Below are 24,858 nucleotides of genomic sequence, written 5' to 3'. Positions count from 1 at the left end.
CATGCTGCCCATGCGCAGACGGAACAAGCGCTGCTGCTGTGGTAGGAATGAGGTAGGAATGATGGTCGGTTGTGAGTGTGTGGGCTCTACGTCTTCGTCCAATTAACACAAAAAAAATCGACATTACACCTCAGAATACAAGTCGTCTGACGTGAGGTGAGTCACTTCGCTTCCCGTTTCGTGACACCTATACGTCAAAACGTGTGTCGAAGCGACGTGGCATTGTAAAAAGAAGAACGACGCCTGACAGCGTTGCCTCGCAGAGGAAAAGTGGTCGTTATTTAATAGCCGAAGGCCTAGCGAGTTCGTGCGTTCGCTCATTTTCTACGATACCACCTCTGGGTAGGTGACTAGTCTCTCTTTAGGAATGTTACAGGAGCCTGAAAGGGCCCGATGCAGCCCTTTTGACGCGAACACGAGATCACGCGAAGGCGTAACAGCAGCGGAAAGTTTTGGTGCCTACCGAAGCCCTGTCATGGAGAGGTCACGCTGTGACCCTCGTAACAGCTTCACCAAAGCAGTTCGCGGTATTCGATCCGCTCCGTTCTCTAACGAACTGTGGAAACTAGAATGCTACGGTACGCAAGCTAGTTCTAATTACGAAAGCAGATGTGACGAATTACGAAAGCAATGTTGTCTTGCCGTTTTGCGTATGTGAAGTCCGTGTTTTGTACGAAGCGCAGCCCCGTGTAACCACAAGCTGTAGTTTAATTTGTCCAACACCGACACTGCGAACGCTCCAACCGCGTAAACTACGTCGCTTTGTGTCATTCAGCTCTTGGGGGCCTTAAGAGCGGTCGGCATTCCCCGTGGCATTTTCACGGACGGCAGGTCACGTCTGTTCTTTTATCAGGGCGGTTGATGGAAGCCGTGCAGGGGCTATCAAACAACGGTGCGTTGTACTTCTGCCAGGTCTTGTCGCTATCCTCTCGGACTGTCACATGTGGCCAGTTCGCGTGTTAACGCTGCGGAGGGCTAGGGCTCTCCGAATAAAGAAATCTTTGTTTCGTTTCTTTTTTTTTTATTGATGTGTCGTCTTTCTCTTTAAATTCCAATTCAAGCTTGATCTTTCTTTTCGAATCCGAAACGAGGGGAATACTATTATGCGGGTGGGAGACACGGAATCGTTGGCGGTGCATCCAAGTTCTGCAGACGTGACGATTGGTTGGGTAAGTGTAGTCGTTTTTATAACGAACTTGGGTTATTCGCGCGGTCGTTTGTCGGCAGTACGTCAGACAGCGAGCCGACGCAACTTCTAAGCGGCCGCGGTGGTCTAGTGGCATTTTGATCGATAGTTTCTATATCTCAAGAAAATGAAAATTCAGGGGCTGTCATAAAAAAATAACTGACCGAAAATCAACACCATTGTAACACTACAGTTGCCCTCAGAAAGTGTGTTAAAGGAATTTTCCTAGAGATTACGAAGACTTAGGTAAAAAATAAAAATATATGTATATCAGTGCCTTGAACCGCCGTGGTGGTCTAGTGGCTAAGGTACTCGGCTGCTGAACCGCAGGTTGCGGGATCGAATCCCAGCTGCGGCGGCCTCATTTTCGGTGGAGGCGAAAATGCTGTAGGCCCGTGTGGTCAAATTTGGGTGCATGGGTAAAGAATCCCAGGAGGTCGAGATTTCCGGAGTCCTCTACGGCGTCTCTCATAATCATATGGTGGTTTTGGGACGTTAAATACCACAAATCAGTCAACTTCTAAGCGGCCGTCTGACCAGTTGTCGGAAATGCGTAGCTGCGACTGTGCTGTAGAGCCTTCATAGGCGTCTTCGGAACTGTCATAGGGAATTGTAGAGCCGTCGCAGGCATCTGTAAAAGCGCCATAGGCACATTTAAATGGGAAGCATTTCTTAGCGAACTTCGGCGACTTAGAGCGTATCTATCTAGCCGCTTGTGACTTTTAGCTCTCCTGGCCGTTTCGATAATGGTATCAATACCAAACTTGGTATGGCATAACATGACTATATGAAGAACATATTTGATTAGTCATACCATGAGAATCATGACATGAATGTCATGATTTACATTTCATGGTCCTGCAGCTCTTGCGGTGATTTTGTTCACATGGCATGTTCCAAAACTGGTACGGTATGACATAATTACATGGCGAACAAAAGCGACAGACCGTAACATAAAAATCATGACTATATGCCACGCTCTGGATGCGCTTACGGCCGTTTCCCTTGCGTCACATATACCAAATTTGGTATTACGGTACGTGAATGGATGACAATTGTATGTGACTGGTGCAAACATGATAATAATGAGATGCCTGTCATGTAACAACATGACTACATGCCACGCTCATGATGCACTAGCAGCCGTTTTGCTAGCTTCACTTCTGCCAAATTTGGTATAACGGGACATGAATGAATGACAAAGGTATGGTATTGGTGCAAACATGATAAACATGAGATGCGTGTCATGTAACAACATGACTACGCTCATGATGCACTCGCGGCCATCTCGCTAGCTTCACATGTACCAAACTCGGTATTGCACGACGCGAACGGATGACATAGCTAAATGACACATGCAAACATGATAATCACGGCATGTGTGTCATGTAACAACATGACTCCATGCCACACTCATGCGCTCTCGGCCGTTTTGCTAGCTTCACACATGCCAAAATTGGTATTACGTGATGTCAATGAATGACGAAATATAGGACTGGTGCAAACATGATCATCCTGACACACACGTCATGTAAGAACATGACAACATACCATGCTCGTAGCGTGCTCGCGGCCGTTTCGCTAGCTCCACATATACTAAATTTAGTATCACGTGACGTGAATAGAAGATGAAGGTAAACGACACATCCAAACATGATAATCATGACACGGGAGTCATGTACGGCATCATTTACCTCCACCTCGTAACGTTGTGCTGATTTTAAAGTGGCATATCAACATTTCTCATTCATTCTTCGCATATCATCGATTCCCACTGTACGTGGGATCTGCCACATTTTTTAGGCAGTGTTTGTAAGAATGGCCGGCCTTTATAAAACATGCATTGCAGTCGTAGTGGAAGCTAGGGGAATGGCCCTTTCAGAGCCTGTTGAAAACTCTGGAGGTAACTACAGCTGCAAAGTGCCTACTACACCATAAAACATAATTTTGCGAAGTGGGTTAGCACTCGCTATGTCATTACTCATGATTTTGCGGAAAGGCTAGGTACACACCACACTCTTCTGGGGGGCATTATTGGTGCTTTGCTGATAATGTGGCTGTTGACGATAAATAAATATGGCAGGACCTTTTTGCAATGCACGGGAAGCTCTAAACCACCACTTGGTACACTTTGTGCGACGACTGGTGTTGGTTCAGCCTTCTACCATGCAGTATTACGTCTTTTAACATGATTCCTTGCCCAAGATGACACCTGTGTATGGTCTATGTTGCAGTGGAGTTTCAAGCACCAGTGTGGCTCTGCAGTAGAATACTCATCTGTCTTGCGAAAGTGCTAATCCCGTTCAATCTGGATTTTTTTCTCACTGTGTGCCGGTGCTGGTGGATAACTGCATCATTAAAATCTGGCTCTTCTTCCCTCATAACAGCTTTCATTTTAATACCAATTGTGAACGCCTGCCTTTTTTGTTGTCTCAAGGCAGAGGTGAAGTGAGTTCGCATGGCTACCAGAGAGGTGGCAATGCCGTCTGCTCGCACCAGCAGCGCTGGTGCGGCAGCCAGTGATGCGCCCACCGTCAAGCCCGAAGCTGCGAAAGGGAACAGTGATGCTCCACCTTCCCAACCGCCATTGACCAAGTCGCCGGAGCGGCCGACATCGCCCGAGCAGAGCTGTGCCATCTGCCTGGGCCCACCTGAGAACAAGTCGTTCACAGACAGCTGCTTCCACACGTTCTGCTTTTCATGCCTCCTTGAGTGGTCAAAGGTCAGTCAAATGTTTGCTGAGGAGTCAGTATGACAGAAAATAATTATTGTTATTAAGCTTGTTTGAAAGGTTTGTTTGGCGTGGTTAGACATAGAAAAAATTGGCCGTGTATGTGCGTTGTTCACTCCAAATGTCGTTGAAAGACCACAAGCTTCTGTCTGGAGGCGCTGTGCGAGTTATGCACGCTATCTGGCAGTAATGCCAAGAAACAGAAGCGTGTGTAGAATGCGTAGCCACTGGTAGGCTGCAGCACCATGTCGTCTCGGCGAAACGTAGGAAACACTCACTTTCTCATTCGTAGCGTCCCATTGTCGGCGCAGTTGTAAGAAAAGATATCGTTTTTGGAATTTTTTACAGATGAATTTTCTATTATAGAAACACACCGCCTAATACTGATGTATTGATGCTGCACCTCAGGTATGCGTAATATTTGGTTTTTGAGCGACAGTGCTCACAAGTATGAATGCAGCCACCAGATCAGATTTCTGGGCGTTGAGCAAGGGCTTAAACTTTCGCTGGGTGGCTGAATGGCACGACAGACACATACAGACCAAACTTTTTTGCGTTGAAGTATCCCAAGAAAGACTGTCATCTTAAAAAACAAAAAACAATGGCGCCTTTGAGTTATTGGTGCCAAGCCTCAAGAAACTGCGAGCTGGGCGGCCTGCTTTCTTGCTCTTTTTTTTTTAAATTTTCCTCGGTCTGTATCTCTTTTTTTGCCTATGTTTATTACTATATCTGTATATCTATATCTGTAACAGCGTTCTCGGAAGTTGCACTTGGGGATATTATTACAATGCTTAATTAGCCAAGCAAGATCAAATTCTTTTGTATGTCTTTTCAGGCATACATACAAGCAGTGACGATCGCACTGAAATGACAGGACAAACCACCCTTTGAGAACATGCATGACGTGCACACACCTAGAAACGAGACTTGCCTAGCAGATGACGCACGGAGCAATCAACACTTGCGCGCTTCAGCCAATTGCCGTCAGGCGGTGAGGTTGCTCGATCTCGCGGCCAATATCCACGTCTCCTATAAAGAGGTTCAACTCGACTGCTACTTGACATGGCCGCGCAACTCGCAGTGAGGTTTTCTGTGACTTCGCATGGCTCATGCCTTGAGAGAGTATTGACAACGGGACAAGCGATCCATGACACAAGCGCATCAACCTTCGGCGCAGGCGCACAGAATGCGGTACAAATACAGGGAAGCTTTTTAAAGCCACATCATCTGTAATGGCTTGTTATTTTAAAAAGTGGCTGCAAAGCTCAGAATAAACCTGGTTAAGCATAGTTACAGGAACTGCTGCAAAAGCAGAACGACAGCTTGCACAAGTCGCTAGAAGGGCCACTGGCGTTGCTTTAAAGTACACAGCGTTGCTGGACAAAAAGGGACATCTGTGTTCAGAGCCCTTCAGATGGAAAAATACTGCTTGTAAAATAACTGCGTGCTTTTGAGATTCTACTGCAGACACAAACCTACGAATGGTAAGCTTTTTGTTGTGCCTGAAAAAAAAAAAAAAAAAAACGGGTTGAAAAAAATTGCTTGTCAGTGTCCCTTTAATCTTATCGATTAAGGACTACATAAGGCCTAGTGGATTCTGTAAGAATGTGACACCATGGCGTTTGAGACAGTAATTTCAAGGTTGCGCCTTTATCCTGATGTTCCTTTTGTGCGCGTTTTCGAGCTTACCAAGAATTTTCTCCGGTCAAGCGTGGGAATATTTAAGTTGTGAAAAATTTATTTATTGCACTTGAATCTAATTATCGAAATTGCATTTTACAAGAAAATAACTTTGCTATATCCAAAAATACGTTATAAAGGTTATTTCTGAGACTGTATCTATTGCAAGACTATTTTTCATTTACTTTGTTAGAACTGATACTTCATTTTGTTTGTGTTCGTTATATAGAGGTTTGAGTGTAACAGAAAAAAAAACAGTCTTCTTTTAATGCAGGGGTGCAACAGCTGTGCCAATTTGATACAATTCCTCATTTGTGGGCCGAGCTGCGCCAAAACCATGAAATTTGCCGAAATCGGGCCACACTGTGCCAAAATGCCCGACCAGCCTCAAAATTTTCTCAGTTGCCCTAATTTGAGCAAGAAATGGAGGCCATTTTGGCCACCTGTACTAGTTCGGGTCATCAATCAATCCATGCGGGCAGACCCTAACTCTAAATCTGGGTGTAAGATAGTTGTTGATTAGGCCAAGGCACTGGCAAAACGCCATCGACCAGACAACTCCGCGCACCTGTCGGTCCGCTGACCGCAGCCGATATCTATCTACTGGCGGGACAGCGCAACTTCAAGACAAAAATGTTTTGCCGTAGCCAGCAACACGTCGCGGGAAATGTGAATTTCCTAGTTGGCAAGTGCGGTCATGGCATGTCAAGAACAAAAGCTGGAAGCGTACAGACTCGCAGTACCTCGAGTATGTATGCTTCCAGCTTTAGTTCATGCCATAACCACATCAGTTGCCATAGCAACGCCACATGCGATAGATATCCGGTGCCGTCGCCAGGCCCACAGGCGTGCCCCTTTGTTACTTTATCTGCTTAAATGCGCCTTGTTTCCCTTTTTGTTGCAGGTAAAGGCTGAGTGTCCGCTGTGCAAGCAGCGCTTCAAGAGCATCGTGCACAATGTGCGCTCCTTCGAAGACTACGACCAGTACTTCGTGCACGACTCTTCCCAGACCGCAGCCGCGGTGGCGATGGCTGCAGCATCCTCGCAGACCTCAGCGTTGGGCAGCGCTCTGCTCCTTGCCCACCACTTAGTCTACTCGCCGATGCTGCTGGCATTCCGCTCGACAAGGAGGCCCAGGCCACGGCCCCGCCAGCGCTCGAACCTGCACCGCACGTCGAGGATCCCCCGCAGCGGCGGCAGGCGGACCAGGTCAGTTTGCATATATTAACACTGTAATGCCTTAATTATGAAACTGCTGGTCAAAATATAAATTATTTTCATTTTCGAGCTTTAAATGGCAACATTTAAATGATTCCGCAGATAAATTATCTGAATTGAAATGTTAATGCATACTTTAATGTGTGTAGCAAATTCTCCATATGCCAGTGAAGGGAGGACCTTGAAGCAAGAAACGTATTTCAAGTCATCGTTACATGTTGCGTGGCGCCTCATGGGTGCATATGCATTGAATAAACAAAGTTATTGAAGGTACAACTTGTGTAACACAGGCAAGGAGGAACGAAATGAGAGCTGTTGCACGTTCTGCCTGCTCTTCCTCATTATCTTGGATCACATCCACCCGATATCTCTTCACAACAACAGGATATCATGCTACATCTAGCGGAATGAACTATTCCCATGTACTAATATGTTAGGTTTGGCGTCCTTGGTTTCTACGCAAGATGTCATTTTCCTGCTCAAAACACAGATAACTAAAGCAAAGATGTAAATAGTGTCCTCGCACTGGACCTCTCTGAAGCTGTCAATACTGTCAGACGCGACTATATTCTCAAGAAGGTATCAGTTGTGAACCTGGGAACTAAATTCTTCTCCTTTGTTGGATCTTTTCTCGAGAGCAGGATGGCTGCCATAAAATTGGGGCAATCAGTTTCGGAGCCTTTTAAAATTGGATGAAGTGATAGTTATGTCCCCATTCTATTCAACACAGCCATGTTCAAGCTGTCTAAAAGCCTTTGGAAAATTCTTAATGTGCGTCACGCGTTGTATGCTGTTGCGTTTGGCCCGGCAATTCGTATGAGCAGACGCCCTTGTGCGTAAACCGGTCTGCTAGGATGCTTTCAATCCCATCGGCGCCCAGTCTACAAGACACTGTCCCGTAGATGTTCCAGGAATCGGTCGGGCCACAACGAAAGCTTCGTGAGACAAACCTTTCGTTGAATGCGCTCGAACACCGTGGGATGGCGCTACTGTGGCTGGTCTCATTATGTCAACCTCTCGACTCTGCTATTGTCGTCGATGACGCGAGATCGTCACAAAAGCACCATCAGTCCTGAAGTGTGGGAAGACGTCGAAGAAGCCGTCCCCAGGATCGAGCGTTTGAACTGCCATGTTCGAGAGAGTTCTAAAAGTTTGTAGCTGAAAGCAGCTGTGGACCGCTGCTGACGTTTGGGTCAGCGGCCATCTCCCCAGAGGAGCTCAACCTTCCCTCCCGGGACTCTACCTCCTCGCCCTGCGGTGCCTTCAAGGCGGGGGCCGGGTGCGTCATTGTGTGGTGCGCTCGTGCTACCATTGGACCGTTTTGTCTAGCCGAGTGGTGCAATATCTGCTCCCTTTCTGGTGGGGGACTATTGACTCTTCGTCACCTGATTTGTGGTGAAAGTGCTCACCGCCTTCTTCGGACCTCCGTGTAAAAAGACGGCGGGCTATAAAAGCCGAAGCATTTTTGTAAATGCTGAATCATGTGCTGAATCATGAGCTGAATCAGGGACTGAATCTGTTGTATATAATGTGGGATCTTCTGAATACCTATACAGTTTCTATCTTTCATCTATCATGTAAATAAACCTTCGTTCTATCCCTACCAACACGTCTCCTCACTGGCAAAGATCAGCTATGCGGATGACGGCGGGGAGCCGGCTACCCTAAAGAAAACCCGCCGCAACTACCATCGGTCTCGAGCCATTTACAACTGGTTGCCATCATCATGCCTGGTTGCCACTGGTTGCCATCATCTATTCCATCATCAACTTCCTACCCTTTACAACTGGTTGGCAGTTGTGTGATAGACCACGCAACATGGCGCTGTGTTGCCGTGAGTACTTGGTCTTCGCTTTGGCTTTCCAGGCTTCATTTTGTGAGTGTGAGTTGATTAGAAGCTGGATTGTGTGTGAGTTAGCGAGATCACCTATCTGTGAGTGTTCAGTGAGTTAGAGCGATCACCTAATTATGCGTGAAATGCTGGCCCAATGTGCAACGGCAATCATGGAGGTGAAGATACTGCTAAAAGGTGGTCTTTTGTACATTTGCGAAGACCTGGGTATTAAGGTTAAGGAAGGAATGGGCAGGTCACAAATTTTGGAGATGATTTTGCAAAATGCCTGTGAGGAGGGTATTAGATACGCGTTAAAAGCTTTAAAAAAGGTTGGAGGAGATCAAAAACGCCGTAGAAACTTTCGAGAAAAAGAAAGAGATGAGAAGGATAAGGAAAGAGAGAAGCAGAGGGAACAGAAAGCCGAGGCAATGTGGTGGAAGCTTCAGCCATCCGCAACTGTAGCGCACGTGCGATGATCAAATGAGTGAGGTGCAGTTCGAAGCCGTAGAGAACGCTAGCACGTATAAAGCCAGCAGCAGGTTCGTAGACAAACCGGATTTGAGTGCTGCGAATGATGTTGAGTTGAGTGGAGAGGCCGATGAAGGCCAGAGCGAATGCGAAGAGGTGCTGTGCCCATTGAATGCTAGCGAAACAGCGAGGATAGCTGTAGAAAAGCTGGTACAGACCTCAACTGTGGTTGTCGCAACGGTGGATCTTGCAAATGAGGTCAAAGTGATCACGAACACTGGAGAAAGCTCAGGAGAATCAGTGAATGCAGAGAGTGAGGAAAGCAGTACGGTTGTGGACTGCTCACAGCCAGGCGAGCTAGATTGTTTGAAGGAAAACAGCCGCATTGTTCCTAAGTGCGTTAACCTGTCCGCCAGTCTAGAGTGCAAGAATAAAGATGATATAGTCGAAAATCATTTAGACTGCCCGCGAGAGAGACAGCTGACCAAAGCTGTGAGAGAGTTGACGAGCTTGAGATGAAATCGGGAGGCTTGGAAACAAACCGCAGGAAGCGGCGCAGGCGATAGCGACGTTGGAAAGTTGTGAGGGAGACAAAAAGACACTACGGTTGTAAAGAAATGCTCTGCACGTTTGAGCGTAGTGAACAGAACTAGGGGTTCTGCATCGGCGTCAAACTCGGTTTGTATGTGTCAGAGCCGCCGGACGAAAAGTAAAAAGAAAGCGGATTCGCAAATGGAATCTCGTGTAAAGCACCAGTCTTCCGATTCCATCCACAGCGAGTTTCATGGTGCGCCGTTGAGCTGTAAAACCATTGATGACTCAACCTGCGACAAATTTCAAAGCAGTGCGGGACAGGTCAGTTGCAAACATCGCCGTAAAAGAGGGAAGCCTACGCGAGCGAGAAATTGAACGGATAAAAGAGATAGCAATCAGCCGGGCGAACGATGGAAGAGTAAGTTATCGGCCAGTCCGACGAAGAGGCCTTTGTGGCGTGAAGTAAGGCGCCAGCGGCGAAAGGGTAGGCCACAGTGCGCATCCGCGCGACGGAATGCACGCTGGAGATTTAAAGCTTTGCGGGGACGGGAGTGTCAAAGGGATCCTAGAAGAAAAGCCACAGTAGCTAAATACCGCACGGGAGCGAGCCCAAAGAGGGTATGGCCACTCTTTTCCACGCATTGCTCGGGTCCCCTCCGCGAACCTGACAGAGGCAGGCTGAAATCGCGAAAGATGCGTGACTGTGCAGTTTAGCTGGTAGCACGTGCACCCGTGTAGTCTCAGGCTTCATGAATATCCGCCAAGACCACGACCGTCGCGGGAACAATTGCAGAGTGAGGGACAGCTGTAAGCTGGAGAACGCAGAATACAGGAATTTTCTTAGAAGCGTATATTTGTTTGCTTATTTTTGGTTTTAAGGTAGTATTCCTGTGTCATCTGCATTGCTTGTTTGTTTAGTTAGATTTTCACTTCAATACTGTTTTGTAAAATTTATATGAATTTCGAGTCAAGTTGTTCAGCATTATGCGGATGCAGTGACCCGCATCAGTCAACCGACTGCGTGCAATGACTTTTTCTTTCATGTAAGAGCACGTTAGTCGTGAATGAAGATTTGTACGCCTGCCAATTTTGAAAGCGTGGTAACATTCTCGAGAGGAGCTGAAGTTTGCTTCGTGCCCTTTAGTGTAGCGGGAGGTTTTCTACAGTCTTTAGAAAGTAAATGAGCATTGTTAAAGGAGGTTTTAGAACAAAACCAAAAGCAATTGTCGAAATGCTCATGTTTGAGAATCATTTGATACAGGGTTTTTGGCACAAAACTTGCGGAGATTTTGTTAGGCGCTCATGACGTGTAGGACATCTAGCGCTATTTTTCATTGTTTGCTGTTCCTTGTGAACATTTACGTTCAGATGCGTGTTTAGTGGTGCCTAAGTTATAAAGATATGTCCTATGGTTAGGTGTGTGTTGGTATGCTAGCGATCTTTGAATGCAAGTATGATGTCGTGCTAGGGCGCATAGCAAAGTCCTGTGTGTTCTTTAAAAACATGAGCTGACATGAGGCTACATTCAGCAAATGAGCGTGTTAGTATACGAGGTTGTCCCGTTGCGGTGGTCTAGTGGCTAAGGTACTCTGCTGCTGACCCGCAGGTCGCGGGTTTGAATCTCGGCTGCGGTGGCTGCATTTCCAATGGAGGATGAAATGTTGTAGGCCCGTGTGCTCAGATTCGGGTTCACGTTAAAGAACCCCAGGTGGTCGAAATTTCCGGAGCCCTCCACTACGACGTCTCTCATAATCATATGGTGGTTTTGGGACAATAAACCCCACATATCAATCAGTATACAAGGTTTATTTTCTTTCGTTGTTTTAGTGAGTGCTTAGGGATCATGTGATCTCTTGAGCTTAGCTTTGCTCTTTACCGAACGATAAGGTTAGGAATACGTTTTAAGGATTTATAAGACACAGTTCGATCTATTGTGACAATCTATTGTGGGAGTTTCCGTTGGCTCCGGGGTGTCCTACAAGTAGATACTCGCGACTACGCCTTGAAAGTATGTATTGAGAGAATGAAGAGTGCGCACAGATACCTTGTGTATAGGGTCTGGCAGCATTCGTGTGAAACCATTGTAGTTTGTTGTGTTTCATGAAGTCAGCAAATGTAAGTTACAACTTAGTAGTGCGGATGGTAGGAGAAAGCTAGTGAGAGTGTAGTCATGAAGTTAGCAAATGTAAGTTACAACTTAGTAGTACGGATGGTAGGAGAAAGCTAGTTAGAGTGTGAATATGGTTATCTGGGGCCAAATTGTATTTGCCTTCGTGTGCTTTCCACGCACGTTAAAGTGTTCCATCTTTTGTAAGCATCTCCACTTCCATGAATGTTGTAACTTTGGCAGCACAAAATTGTGTCAAAATTTTAGCGTACAGGTTTTTCTTTTGTTTGTGTTTTTTGAGAAGCCTGGAAGGTTTTAAGAGAGTCCAATGTACTTGACTGCGGCATGGTATTGGGTTGTGTGGTTCTTTTTGCTGTTGTCAGTCATTGTGAGGTAGTTTGGGAGTTAGTTGCAAGTTCGCAGCTGGAGGTTCCAAGCCAGGCCATCGACCTCGTCACCAGCCATTCTCTTCGTGCCCAGCGGTTGGGAGTGCTGGCCAGCCGAGATTTTCCGGGCGACGGAGGAGCTGTTACGTTTGGCCCGGCAATTCGTCTGGGCAGACGCCCTTGTGCGTAAGCCTGTCTGCTAGGATGCTTTCAACCCCATCGGCGCCCAGTTTGCAAGACGCTGTCCCATAGACGTTCCAGGAATTGGTCGGGCCACAACGAAAGCTTCGCTAGACAAGCCTTTTGTTGAACGGGCTCGAACAGCGTGGGACGGTGCTACTGTGGCTAGCCTCTCGACTCTGCTATTGTCGTAGATGACGCGAGATCGTCACAAAAGCACCATCAGTCCTGAAGCATGGGAAGATGTTGAAGAAGCCGTCCCCAGGATTGAGCGTTTGGACTGCCATGTTCGAGAGAGTTCTGGAAGCCTGTAGCTGAAAGCAGCCATGGACCGCTGCTGACGTTAAAGTCAGCGGCCATCTCCCGGAGGAGCTCAACCTTCCCTCCCGGGACTCTACCTCCTCGCCCTGCGGTGCCTTCAAGGCGGGGGCCGGGTGCGTCATTGTGTGGTGCGCTCGTGCTACTATTGGACTGTTTTGCCTAGCCGAGTGGTGCAATATCTGCACCCTTTCTGGTGGGTGAACCATTGAGACTTCGTCACCTGATTTGTGGCGAGAGTGCTCACCGCCTCCTTCGGACGGCGGTGACGGCGGGCTATAAAAAGCTGAAGCATTTTTGTAAATAATGCGGAATCATGAGCTGAATCATGGACTGAATCTTTGTTGTACATAATTCGAGTCCTTCTGAATCCTTGTACAGTTCCTATCTTTCATCTATCATGTAAATAAACCTTCGTTCTATCTCTACAAACACGTGTCCTCACTGGCGAAGATCAGCTATGGGGACGACGGAGGGGAGCCAGCTACCCTAAAGAAAACCCGCCGTAATTACCATCGGTCTCGAGCCCTTTACAATGCTGTGGCAGCGGTCGGATGCCATCATCAACTTCCTACACTTTACAATGCTGACGACATTGTAATCTGGTGTGCCGAAGGATCGGAGGCGGCAGTTGAACAAGCCTTACAGGAGGATCTGGACATCACGGAGTCTTTCCCGGAAGGTACGGGACGGTAGCATTGACCGGAAAAGTCAGAGCTCCCGCTGTTCAGACAGGCTCAACGAGGTGCCAAGGGACTCGCCCCACTCGATCAGGTGCCCATTAGAGTTTTTACCAAGGACAGTCGCACAGTTCCCAGAGTAGGCTCTGTTAAAATTGTGGCACTTTTATTAGACTTTAAGGGCTAGAACACGAGGAACAAGGAGTCTAGCTCATCTCTTGACAAAAACAGAGAACATTGTGAGATTAATTATGCGAGTGTCCAACAACAGGGGCGCGGTATAGGCGAGGATATCCTCCTTGGGGCTCACACTTTTCTCAGGAGCCATATCATTAACGTAAATGCGGCTCTTAATCGGATAGAAATAGAGAGGGATAAATTGGACACACTCATGGGTTAAAAGTGTCAAAAAGCTGCTCGGTGTCTCATTGACGACTAGCACAGAGAAGCTCACGAAGTTGGGAGTGTATAACACCCCTTCTGAAATAGTAGAACCTAAAGGTCGGCACAAATAATTTGGTTATCAAATTTCAATTATTGAGACAACTGCCAGATGAGGCAAGCCTTCGTTCTATCTTTAATCGGGGAGAAACCTTGCAACTTGTTTGCCTGACGAGGTTTTTATTGCTGGCCCTTTTCCAAGGAATGTCCATCTCAAATACAATAAACGTCGTAGATTAGCGAGGGCTAAGGCTTTTATACAGAACCTCTTTTGAATGGAAACATTCCAGAGCAGTCGTTGAAGCGTTTGCATCAAGATTGATAGTATCAGAGGCAGCCAGGATTGTCCGTGGCAAACCTCCCTTTAACATTCTTCGTCACATAGTCTGGTTTTCAGCTCACGTGGGACCAAACATACTGCTGGGTCACCTCAACCCAAATGAGATAGCCTACAACCATGTGCGAGGTTTCACCTACCGCAACGGGCTGGTGTCTCTCGGGAGTTTGGGAGAGCTCATCCACAGTGATCCTTTTGTTACTTTTCACGAGATAACATCTCATTACTGAGAAGAGCGACAGACTTGTCTCTTTCCTCATTAGGAGCTCCTAACATAGCAAGTATCACGCCATGCTTCAGACAGGGTCCTGCTTCATCCGGAAGTTGATCCACTTTGCCCACATTGTGGTGAATGTTGTTCTTTGAGTCATTCATGCTCTGCTTACAAGACGTTAAAAGAGAAGAAAACTTGACAACGGCAATTGCAGATCCCAGACAAAAGGTTCTGCTTCAGACTGTCCTAGAGCACGTGGACGAGCGGAGAGGCATGGCATGGGTGGGGACCCACATAATTGGCCCGTTTCCTCGCTTCTCAGGATCAAAGTAATGTTGTTTGTCTGTCTGTATAGCGGTGCGGCCTCACCGGTAACCACCGCCGGGAACGCACTCCCTCACCAGAGAAGGATTGGCCACCCTGGTGCAGTATATGGCAACTACCTCCCACATGCATACGCCAAATAACTCACGGCCCTCAGTCCTCAGCAGCTGCGAAGCAACCGACTACGGCGGCGGTCAGATCTGCAACGCAGCAGAGGGTGCTAAGAATCTCTGGACTACAGGCCGCCATTGGAACCTGAACTTGGCAACGTTTAACGCTAGAACCTTATCTAGTGAGGGAAGTCTAGCTGTACTATTTGAGGAGCTAGAGGGTGTTAAATGGGATATAATAGGGCTCAGTGAGGTTTGGAGGACAGATGAGGCCTATACGGTGCTACAGAATGGGCATGTCCTTTGCTATCGGGGCTTGGCAGACAGAAGAGAACTAGGAGTGGGGTTCCTAATTCACAGAAACATAGCTGGCAACATAGAGGAATATTATAGCATTAATGAAAGGGTGGTAGGTATTGTAATTAAACTGAATAAAAGATACAAGATGAAGGTAGTAAAGGCTTACGCGCCTACATCCAGCCATGATGACGCTTCAGTTGAAAGCTTCTATGAAGACGTGAAATCGGCAATGAGTAAGGTAAAAACACAGTATACTATAGTGATACTGCAAAGGTAGGGAACTTTAATAGGCGACTAGGCGAAGGTAGGCGACTTTAATGCAAAGGTAGGGAAGAAGCAGGCTGGAGACCAGGCAGTGGGAGATTATGGCATCGGCACTAGAAACACCAGAGGAGAGCTACTAGTAGAATTCGCAGAACGCAATAATTTGCGGATTTTGAATACCTTCTACCGAAAACGAGAAAACCGCAAGTGGACATGGAGGAGCCCTAATGGCGAAAATAAGAACGAAATAGACTTTATAATGACTGCGCACCCAGGAATCGTGCAGGATGTGGAAGTGGTTGGCAAGGTACGATGCAGTGACCATAGAATGGTACGGTCTCGAATTCGCCTAGACTTGAGAAAGGAACGACAGCAACTGATATGCAAGAAGCCAATCAATGAGCTAGCACTGAGAGGGAAAGTACAGGAATTCAGAGTGTCGCTGCAGAACAGGTACTCGGCTCTTAGTGAGGAAACCAACCTTAGCGTAGATACAAGGAATGATAATCTGACGAGTACCATTACGGAGTGTGCAGTGGAAGTTGGAGGCAGGGTAGTTGGACAGGACACTGGCAAGCTTTCCCAGGAAACGAAGAACCTAATTAAGAAGCGTCAAATCATGAAAGTGTCGAGTATAACAGACGAAATAGAACTGGCAGAGCTTTCGAAGTTGAATAATAGACGTAAAGTATGCGATGTAAGAAGGTTTAACATGAAGAGAATTGAACACGCTCTGAAAAACGGAGGAGGCTTCAAAGCAGTGAAGAGGAAACTTGGGATAGGCAAAAGTCGGATATATGCACTAAAGGACAAAGAAGGCAAAATAACTACCAATATGGATAGGATAGTTAAAATAGGGGAGGAGTTTACAGAAATCTGTACAGTAGCCGAGACAAGCACGACCTTAATACTATAAGAACTAGCAGTAACCCAGATGACACCCCACCAGTAATGATAGAAGAAGTCAGAAAAGCTCTGGAGAGCATGCAAAGAGGCAAAGCTGCTGGTGAGGATCAGGTAACATCAGATCTGCTGAAAGATGGAGGACAGATTGTGTTAGAAAAACTAGCCACCCTGTTTACGAGGTGTCTCCTGACGGGAAGGGTACCAGAGTCTTGGAAGAACGCTAACATAATCTTAATACATAAGCAAGGAGATGACAAGGACTTGAATTACAGGCCGATCAGCTTGCTCTCTGTAGTGTACAAGCTATTTACAAAGGTAATTGCTAACAGAGTAAAGAAAACATTAGAATTCAATCAACCAAAGGAACTAGCAGGATTTCGAACAGGCTACTCAACAATTGACCACATTCATACTATCAATCAGGTAATAGAGAAATGCTCAGAGTATAACCAACCACTATACATAGCCTTCATAGATTACGAGAAGGCATTTGATTCAATAGAAATATCAGCCGTCATGCAGACACTGCGGAATCAGGGCGTAGATGAAGTATATATAAACATTCTGGAAGAAATCTACAGGGGACCAACTGCTACCATAGTGCTTCATAAAGAAAGAAACAGAATACCAATCAAGAAGGGTGTAAGGCAGGGGGACACAATCTCCCCAATGCTGATTACCGCGTGCTTACAGGAGGTTTTCAGAAGCCTAGAATGGGAACAGTTAGGGATAAGAGTTAATGGAGAATACCTTAGTAACCTGCGCTTCGCCGATGACATTGCATTGCTGAGTAACTCAGGGGACGAATTGCAACTCATGATTACGGAGTTACACAAGGAGAGCAGAAAGGTGGGTCTTAAAATTAATCTGCAGAAAACAAAAGTAATGTACAACAACCTCGGAAAGGAACAGCGTTTCGAGATAGGTAATAGTGCACTTGAAGTTGTAAAGGACTATGTCTACTTAGGGCAGGTAAAAACCGCAGAGCCTAACCACGAGATTGAAGTAACTAGAAGAATAAGAATGGGGTGGAGCACATTCGGCAAGCACTCTCAAATTATGACAGGTAGACTGCCATTATCCCTTAAGAGGAAGGTATATAACAGCTGTATCTTGCCGGTACTTAGCTACGAAGCAGAAACCTGGAGACTCACAAAGAGGGTTCAGCTTAAATTGAGGACGACGCAGCAAGCAATGGAAAGAAAAATGGTAGGTGTAACCTTGAGAGACAAGAAGAGAGCGGAGTGGATTAGGGGACAAACGGGGGTTAAGGATATCATAGTTGAAATAAAGAAGAGGAAATGGACATGGGCCGGGCATGTAGCACGTAGACAGGATAACCACTGGTCATTAAGAGTAACTAACTGGATTCCCAGAGAAGGAAAGTGGGTTAGGGGGAGACAGAAGGTTAGGTGGGCAGATGAAATTAAGAAGTTTGCGGGTATAAATTGGCAGCAGCAAGCACAGGACCACGTTAACTGGCGGAACATGGGAGAGGCCTTTGTCCCGCAGTGAATGTAGCCAGGCTGATGATGATGATGATGATGATAGCATAAAATACCTTAGACGAGACCATGCTAGATTTTTCATGCTGAAAGCTACGTTGCTCGAGACTGCTTGACAGCTGGCATTAAAGGCGACATATATTTTCTGACTTGCTTGCCTAAAGCTTTTCGGTGTGCCGCGAGTTTGTGGCACTCGGCAGTAGAGGGTTAAGTGCCTTCTGTGATGTCCGTGTGCTGTGTCGATTATTGAAGCGCAAAGGGCAACTTCCAACTTGAACGTATTCACGGGGGCTGATTCAGACTTGCGTTTTTGTAAAAAAAAGCAACATAGGGGTTGCAAAATTTGTTAGACTCTGTCCTGAACGCCTTGTCGGGGATCACACACAGCAGCGGCATGCGGACCAAGTCAGTTTGCGCGTTAGGTGCCTTCTGTGAATTTGGATGCATGTGCTGCGCCGTTGTTTATCGAAGTGCAGAAAGCAACTTGTGAGGATTCCAACTTGAACGCTGTCCCAGGGGCTGATTCAGGCTTGCGTCATTCTGAAAAAGCATGGGTGGAAGGGTTGCGAAATTAGATACTTTTTGTTCACTGAGAGCATTTTTTTTCTTATTGCTCTTATTTTGGTCGGTGTTATGGCGAAAAATTGTTCGGGGCACATTCTGTTCACTGCTTGTGGGCTAGGAGTGTATTTTTCCTTTTTTTAATGGCATATTCGGTTGGCCGCATCGGTCCTGTGACTCAGAGTCACCAGACGCCAAGACAGCTCACAATCTGAGCAAGAGAGGCAGTGTACCAACCGAATATGTCGGCGATCTCAGAGCAGTGCCCCTGTAGTGCCACGGTGCAGCCAGTGCTGGAAGCTGCCAGGTAAACATCCTTGCGCCGCTTTGTCATATGGCTCCAGACAGCTCAGCAGACATCTCCGACATGTTTGGACGCGGCGACAGCTTTTGGAGCTCAGCATATAAATCTGGCAATCGTCATCGTCTGAGCCGCTATTTTCAAGGCAAATTGTGTGGCTGTGTGTGAGCTGCTGTGATGACAGCATTGATGTTTCCTCTCTCTTTCGTACCAACTCTTTTGAGAGTAGGGGTGGGTGGGGGGGGGGGGGGGGGACAACCTACCCCACTCTTCAGGTGGGATACATATATATCAGCTTTTCGATGGTTGCGTTTCCGATGGAGGCGAAAATGCTGTAGGCCCGTGTGCTCAGATTTGGGTGCACGTGATAGAACCCCAGGTGGTTGAAATTTCCAATCTTCCACGACGGCGTCTCTTATAATTATGTGGTGGTTTTGGGACGTTAAACCCCACATATCAATCAATCAACTTATGACCACTCAGTCAGCATGCGCGTACTTTAACCACTACAACGCACCACGCCACAGAACCGTCTGAAATGAAACATGCTTGTGTAGACACCGATGAGTCGTTTGCACACGGCACGAACATACCTGCAGTTACCCCAAAGTACGGGTGCTTTCCTCTACAAGGAGGAAACCGCCCCTTCTTGCAGGGCCGTGTGCAATCTTTTGCGCACATTTCGTCGTTTGGAGGAGCAAAGAGCTCTTTTCCCGGTAACTGCGCAGTTACTCCGGAAAACTTTTTAGAGTGTATGTGCGTGTGTACATCTCTATGAGCTCATCCTTGCTGAGAGAGAGAGAGAACTAAGCAGCACTTTGCATGTGAGCTTATTTTCTGTCATAGTTGTATTTTGAGTTGTAAAAGACAACTAGGGTTGGATGAAGACTAACTAGCACGGCTCCAATTAGGCCTCCATAGTGCACTTAGGCCTCCATCGTGGACCGCGTGTGACAAGATCTGGCTGGCTAAACTATGTGGTTATTCTGTTAAATAAAGATGTACCGTTCATAAGTGCTTCACTTTCTTTTCTTCTTCAATGCTGCTTGCACTTCGAACCCAACGGAAGGGTGGTTCCAGAAATTTTTAGCATTTCAGGTTCTTTAACATGCACATACAATCGGCGACAGATTTTGGGACTCCGAAAATTCGGACTTGTTGGATATTTTGCACTTCACAAATGCACTGTCAAGGTTCCCATTGCAGTAATGCATTTTTGCGACAGATTTTTTTTGATGAATTTATGTACCAAAGTTCAATTTTAAAAGCTGCCATATTGGATTTTTTCGTTGTATTGGTCGAGCTTAGCTTGCGGTGACTAGTTTAGCCTCCGAGATCAGAAGCATGAAAAACTTTTCTTTTTCAGTGAGCCTTATCATCATCATTAATATGCCAGCAGGCTGATTTTATTTTCTGGGCATTTGTTTTTCTCATTGTCATTGCGCACGTGGTCGTGTCATTGGTGTGCTCTTGTGCATGTCACATGCTCCCTGCTGTTCACAATTACTCAGAAACACTGCGTGGTCACGGTGCTCCTAAAACACGTGGGTTCGATCGCGGCTGCGGCATTCTGATAGTGGCGAAATGCTGAAGGCCCACATACTGTGTGATGCCGGCACATGTAAAAGAAGCCCCGACCGCGTTGTTAAATTTCACCAAACAGGCACGAAGAAGTTGCATGCATCTTTTTTGCGATTGGCATCGAGTTTTGTCTTGCGTGGTTACATGGAGCCACCAACATTGCCGCTCGCAACGATTGGCCGCAGCACCAATGCGATTACTAGCGACGTTACCGTAGCCCCAATAAAACCAACGTTGCTTGTCCCCAAGAACAGCATAGAGCATGGCATTATTGGGAATTTTGGGGGGATTTTTCTAATCTCGGTAAACTTCATTTTTACGGCTTGACCATTTTTTCGGATTTTTCGATTTTTCGGGCTATTCCGCGTTCCCCGTCTGGTCCGAAAAATCGCTCAGAGACTCTAAATCTACCTAAGTACTACACAGGTCTTAAGCATTTTCGCCTTTGTCGAAAATGTGGTCGCTGAGGCCGGGATTCGATTCCTCGCCCTATCGGTCAGCTGTTAAGCACCATGACTAGACCCCTGTGGCGAGCAAGAAAAATAAACTGTTCTTCTTTTGGTCCTATAATGAAGGCCGCTAGTTCTGTGCGGTGGAAGGCAAGAGGAGACACCTAGGTAAGCCTAAAAAACTCGTCCTAAATAGACCTTTTTACCATTTATATGGTATGCAACCCTTTGTACTCATTTTGGTAATAAAGGAACTTCAGCCTGAAACACAAGCCAAAATGCTGGTCAAAGCTAACTCTGCAAAAATGTTAATTTTTAAGGGCCTGATATATGTGCTCCGACGTAACGTTGACGCGTGCGCGTGCTGGGTGCAACGGTGCTACGCTAGCGAAACCCGAGCATTCTACAGTCTGACAACAGGCGCGACCGACGCGACCAGCGTCTGTCAGTGCGGCCCGGCTGCAGCGGGCACGAAATGAAGCATGTTGCATTTCGCGCCGACTACGTTACCTAGACAGCACCGCATCTGCATCTATTCGTGACGGAGGGATGCTAGGCACGCTCAAACGCGAGTGCCTCAAGGCAACGTAGCGCGACGCGCGCTGCAAGTATATGTCAGGCAGATCTGTGCCTGGCGTGGCATCGCCAGCGTGACACGATGAAACAAACGCTGGCACACGCGCGCAATCAAATAGCGGAGTGTAACAGAGCCTTTAGTGCCACGACCTTTGCCGGGAGCATCTTCTGAGATACATTTTTTTTCTCCCACTCAGGTCGGGTCGTTCGACATCCCGCAATGCTCCAGCCACCATCACCCACGCAGGTCCCCTGCCCACATCGAGCACCGAACGCCGTAGCCTGTACGAGCTGGACCTGTGGGTGTGCCCGCCAAACAACCGGCGCTCGGCACGCCACTTCTCACCGGCATTCTTCCGCGAAAACCCTGCGTGTACGCACCGTCTCATCCCGTGGCTCAACCGTGAACTCGTGGCTCTCCTAGGCAGTGGTGAGGCACAGATCACGTTCACTACTGAACTCGTGCTCGCGCTCATCACCCGCTATGAGGTGTGCTGCCTTGAGTTTGCTGAGCACGTGCGGCCCTTCTTTGGCACTCGAACGGCACACTTTCTGCACGAGCTGGCCGCATTTGTTGCGTCCCCACTCGACATGGTCGCCTACGATCGAGTGGCCGTGTACGACACGCGGGCAAACGTCGTTGCGCGCGGCACGCCCGCTGCGCAGTTTTTGCAGTCGCCCGACTCTTCGTCCGAGGACACCACTCCTCTCGTCAACAGTCTGTCACCTTTGAGGATTTCAGCGCGCCGGGACTTGAGCCTTCCAGGCCCCAGTGGCCTTCACAATACAACAGTCACCTTGGTAGAGACGGATTCGGATGACTCGGACTGCATGATAGTGAGCACGGTCGGGCCTGCTGTGCCGGTACCTGCTGTACAAATTCGCCCGAGGACGCCAATCTTCATCGAGTTGTCTTCGTCGGACGAAGGCGATGGCCGATCTGGAGTGCCACCCACGGTTGCGCCACCTTCAGCGATGGCACCCTCACAGCCCCCCGCCACCAGGAAATGCAGACCTGTGCCTCGGAAGAAGCGTCTGCTCCAGTTCTGGTCAAGTGACTCTGGCACGTCGACTGCGAGTGACACAGACTCTGACAACGCCGGTGTCGACAGGGCGACACAGCGTCTGCAGCGGAGGATGGCCATGATGCGACGGAAACGGGCAAGGGCACCGGCAGCCCAAAGCTCAGCAGCGGTGACGGCTAAAGCAGCGAGCGGCACCTCTTCTTTACCCACCCAACCTGTCGCAGCTGCTGTCCAAGACCAACCTAGTACATCTTCGTCGGGCCATAATTTGTGGTTGAGAAGCAAACGGACATTCACGGTGACGTGGGATGAGAATTCTACAGACGAAGCAGACTAAGCCTTTGGTTGCACCTTGTGTGGTTGGCTACGAGGACAACAAAAAGTGTGATAATGTGCAGATGACTCTTGTTGCGCTGACTGAGCCCAGCGCGTGAATTGTCCTTTTATCTTGCAGGTCTTTCTTTTTTTTGTCCACTGCACATATGTCTCGATTGACTGAAGCTTGCTCACATGTGAAGCAGTGTTCTTAGAAGTTATACCTCAGTAGTCTCATGTACGACCTTGCAAGGCCAGCTTTTTGGAGCCATCATTGTAAATTTTTCCTGTGGTTTACAGCTTAGAACAGACCATGGATGTCTCGGTGCATTTTCCACTTAGCACCCGCTGTCGTTCCGAATGCACGAGATCCAAGTGAAACCTCGAAGGCCTTTCAGGCCCCAACATTCCCGATACTCTGCCACATTACACGCGACATCTTTCTTTTTAAGTTCCTGTTGCACAAGTTTCCAGGAGGCTCAGTATCGCATGATGGGGGGGGGGGGGGGGGTGCTTGTGAGCATTCTTTTTTTGTGGCAGTGCGCATTGATGCATTGATTGCTTAGGAATTAATAAACCATGCAATGGTGCGACGGTGTACAGAAGGGCCCATTTGTATTTTACTGCCAGCTTCAGTGTGCGTCACAGTAACTTGAGAGTCACTATCATTTCTGTTGCATTTTTTAGTTAAGTTATCTCTTTCGTTTTGTTCTTCTACAGCACCTTCACCCCTGCCGTCTGCTCATTGTAGCGAGAACAAAAGATCAGCAAGGATTTTACAGTTATGTTTCGGTTTTGCAGTTCTTGCTAATTCCCATGCATATGAGGTTCCAACAAGTCTTCACTGATGTTCACATGATCTAACGTGTTGGTTTTAATATTTATGCAATAGGCATCAAACGCTCTGGTATGGAACAACGGGTAGTTTTTAAAGGGCTTTTTTCTGTAGTTATACCTTGCGTAAAGGGTATGCTCGCGTATGGATGTCTTTCCCCCGGCTGGCTAGTTTTGTAGCAGGCTCTCTGTAAGTGGAAGTTGGTCCAATAACTTGGTTCGGGACTAGAGCTGGTGCAGTTCATGTTGACAGCGTTGTGGGTTTTTTTCCGCATCTGAGAGTTGTCGCCACTTTTGCGGACTGCGATGAACGCAGGTGCGTTAACGTGCATTTGGAAGTGCAGTGCGTCGTGCTTCAACAGTTGAAACTGACCCCATTATTATTCTGCACAGTGTAAAGGGAAAGACGCTGCGCAAAATTGTGCACGAGCTTTGTGTATACAATGCGTGAACTATCGCTGCAATGTGAGCTCCAATGTTGGCCCTTTCATGCGGCGTTGAAGTTGTCCCTTCCCCCACCCTTTTTATTTTCTTCGAACAGCAATGTACAGGAGTCTTGCAAACTTAACATGTTCGAAAGGCAACCAGTGTGCTTTCTTGTGACAACAGGTGTTTGGCACATTACCTAGGAAATGTTTTTAAATTCTTGTTGAGAGGCAAACAGTAGTGCGCGCCTTGAAGCATTGATGTTAGCGAGGCACAAGTGGTTGGATTTGTTTGCATTTTGCGGCTGTGTTAAGCTCTTTGCTATGCAACAACTCTCATGCTATTTAGTAGAGCTTTGTTTTTATCCCGAAGCCCGGGTTTTTTATTTTTGAAGTGTGCAACATCAAAGGTGGGCCTTTCAGGAAACTAGCATTTGGCATGTTTCAGTTTGGCGCAAATAAAAGTCCCACCGTGTACTATAACTAATGCAGCTAGCTTTATGTCGCTTTTGTGGTTTCTGTAAATCTGTTTGAAGAGCCTGTTTAGAGAGAGTACTTGCAGCTTTTTTTTTTCTAGCTTAATATAATAAGTGCGTATTTCAGATTTATTAGCATATATTTAATTGAAAATGGTGTTAACTGCTGGATTTCTGCAGAATGGAAATTTCATAACCTTAGTTTTTCAAAACTACAATGTGACAATTTGCATTGAAACTGCAATTCAGATCATAGATTAAAAGCAGTTAATAAATAAAACTTGGCTATATCGTTTTACAGCAAATTGATATGTAATAATGTATCTGGTATTGTTATCTTCTTTCTGTCTTTTTTAAAGTATTCCAGTGATGTGATTCAGTTCCAATATCTGACGTGGTGTACTTGACAAGCCTGTCCTGTTGAAATTTGTAATCCAGCCAAAAAAATGCAGTGGCTATAGTTGAACATGTTTTGTCAATGCCTTGCCATGGGAATAAAAAGTGTTCAACCATACACAAGTGTAAAAAATAAAATAAAATAAAAATGCTAGGCCTGCATGGAACAAGCAGCGCAGTCACAGTGTAAACTGAA

The 24,858-nt window shown here is 47.0% G+C and overlaps 1 protein-coding gene across 2 annotated transcripts; it reads left to right on the top strand.

The window, feature by feature from the left end:
* On the top strand, positions 1 to 24,785 carry LOC119181415 (E3 ubiquitin-protein ligase Topors). Of its 2 annotated transcripts, none has more exons than XM_075875655.1 (4): positions 1 to 156; positions 3,628 to 3,908; positions 6,502 to 6,806; positions 21,389 to 24,785. In XM_075875655.1, exons 2-4 carry the CDS (start codon positions 3,645 to 3,647, stop codon positions 22,551 to 22,553), a joined length of 1,734 nt encoding a protein of 577 aa, XP_075731770.1. In that variant the 5' UTR covers positions 1 to 156; positions 3,628 to 3,644; the 3' UTR covers positions 22,554 to 24,785. The 2 variants fall into 2 exon arrangements, with proteins under 2 accessions (XP_075731770.1, XP_037288543.2); XM_037432646.2 differs by having other exon boundaries at positions 2 to 156; positions 3,624 to 3,908.
* Positions 24,786 to 24,858: the final 73 nt, after the last annotated feature.

Source organism: Rhipicephalus microplus, chromosome 10 (genome assembly GCF_043290135.1).
Source record: "Rhipicephalus microplus isolate Deutch F79 chromosome 10, USDA_Rmic, whole genome shotgun sequence".
In the NCBI taxonomy this organism is placed as follows: Eukaryota; Metazoa; Arthropoda; class Arachnida; order Ixodida; family Ixodidae; genus Rhipicephalus; species Rhipicephalus microplus.
The sequence above is the reverse complement of the archived record's forward strand: the minus strand, read 5'-3'. Positions and strand labels throughout refer to the sequence as shown.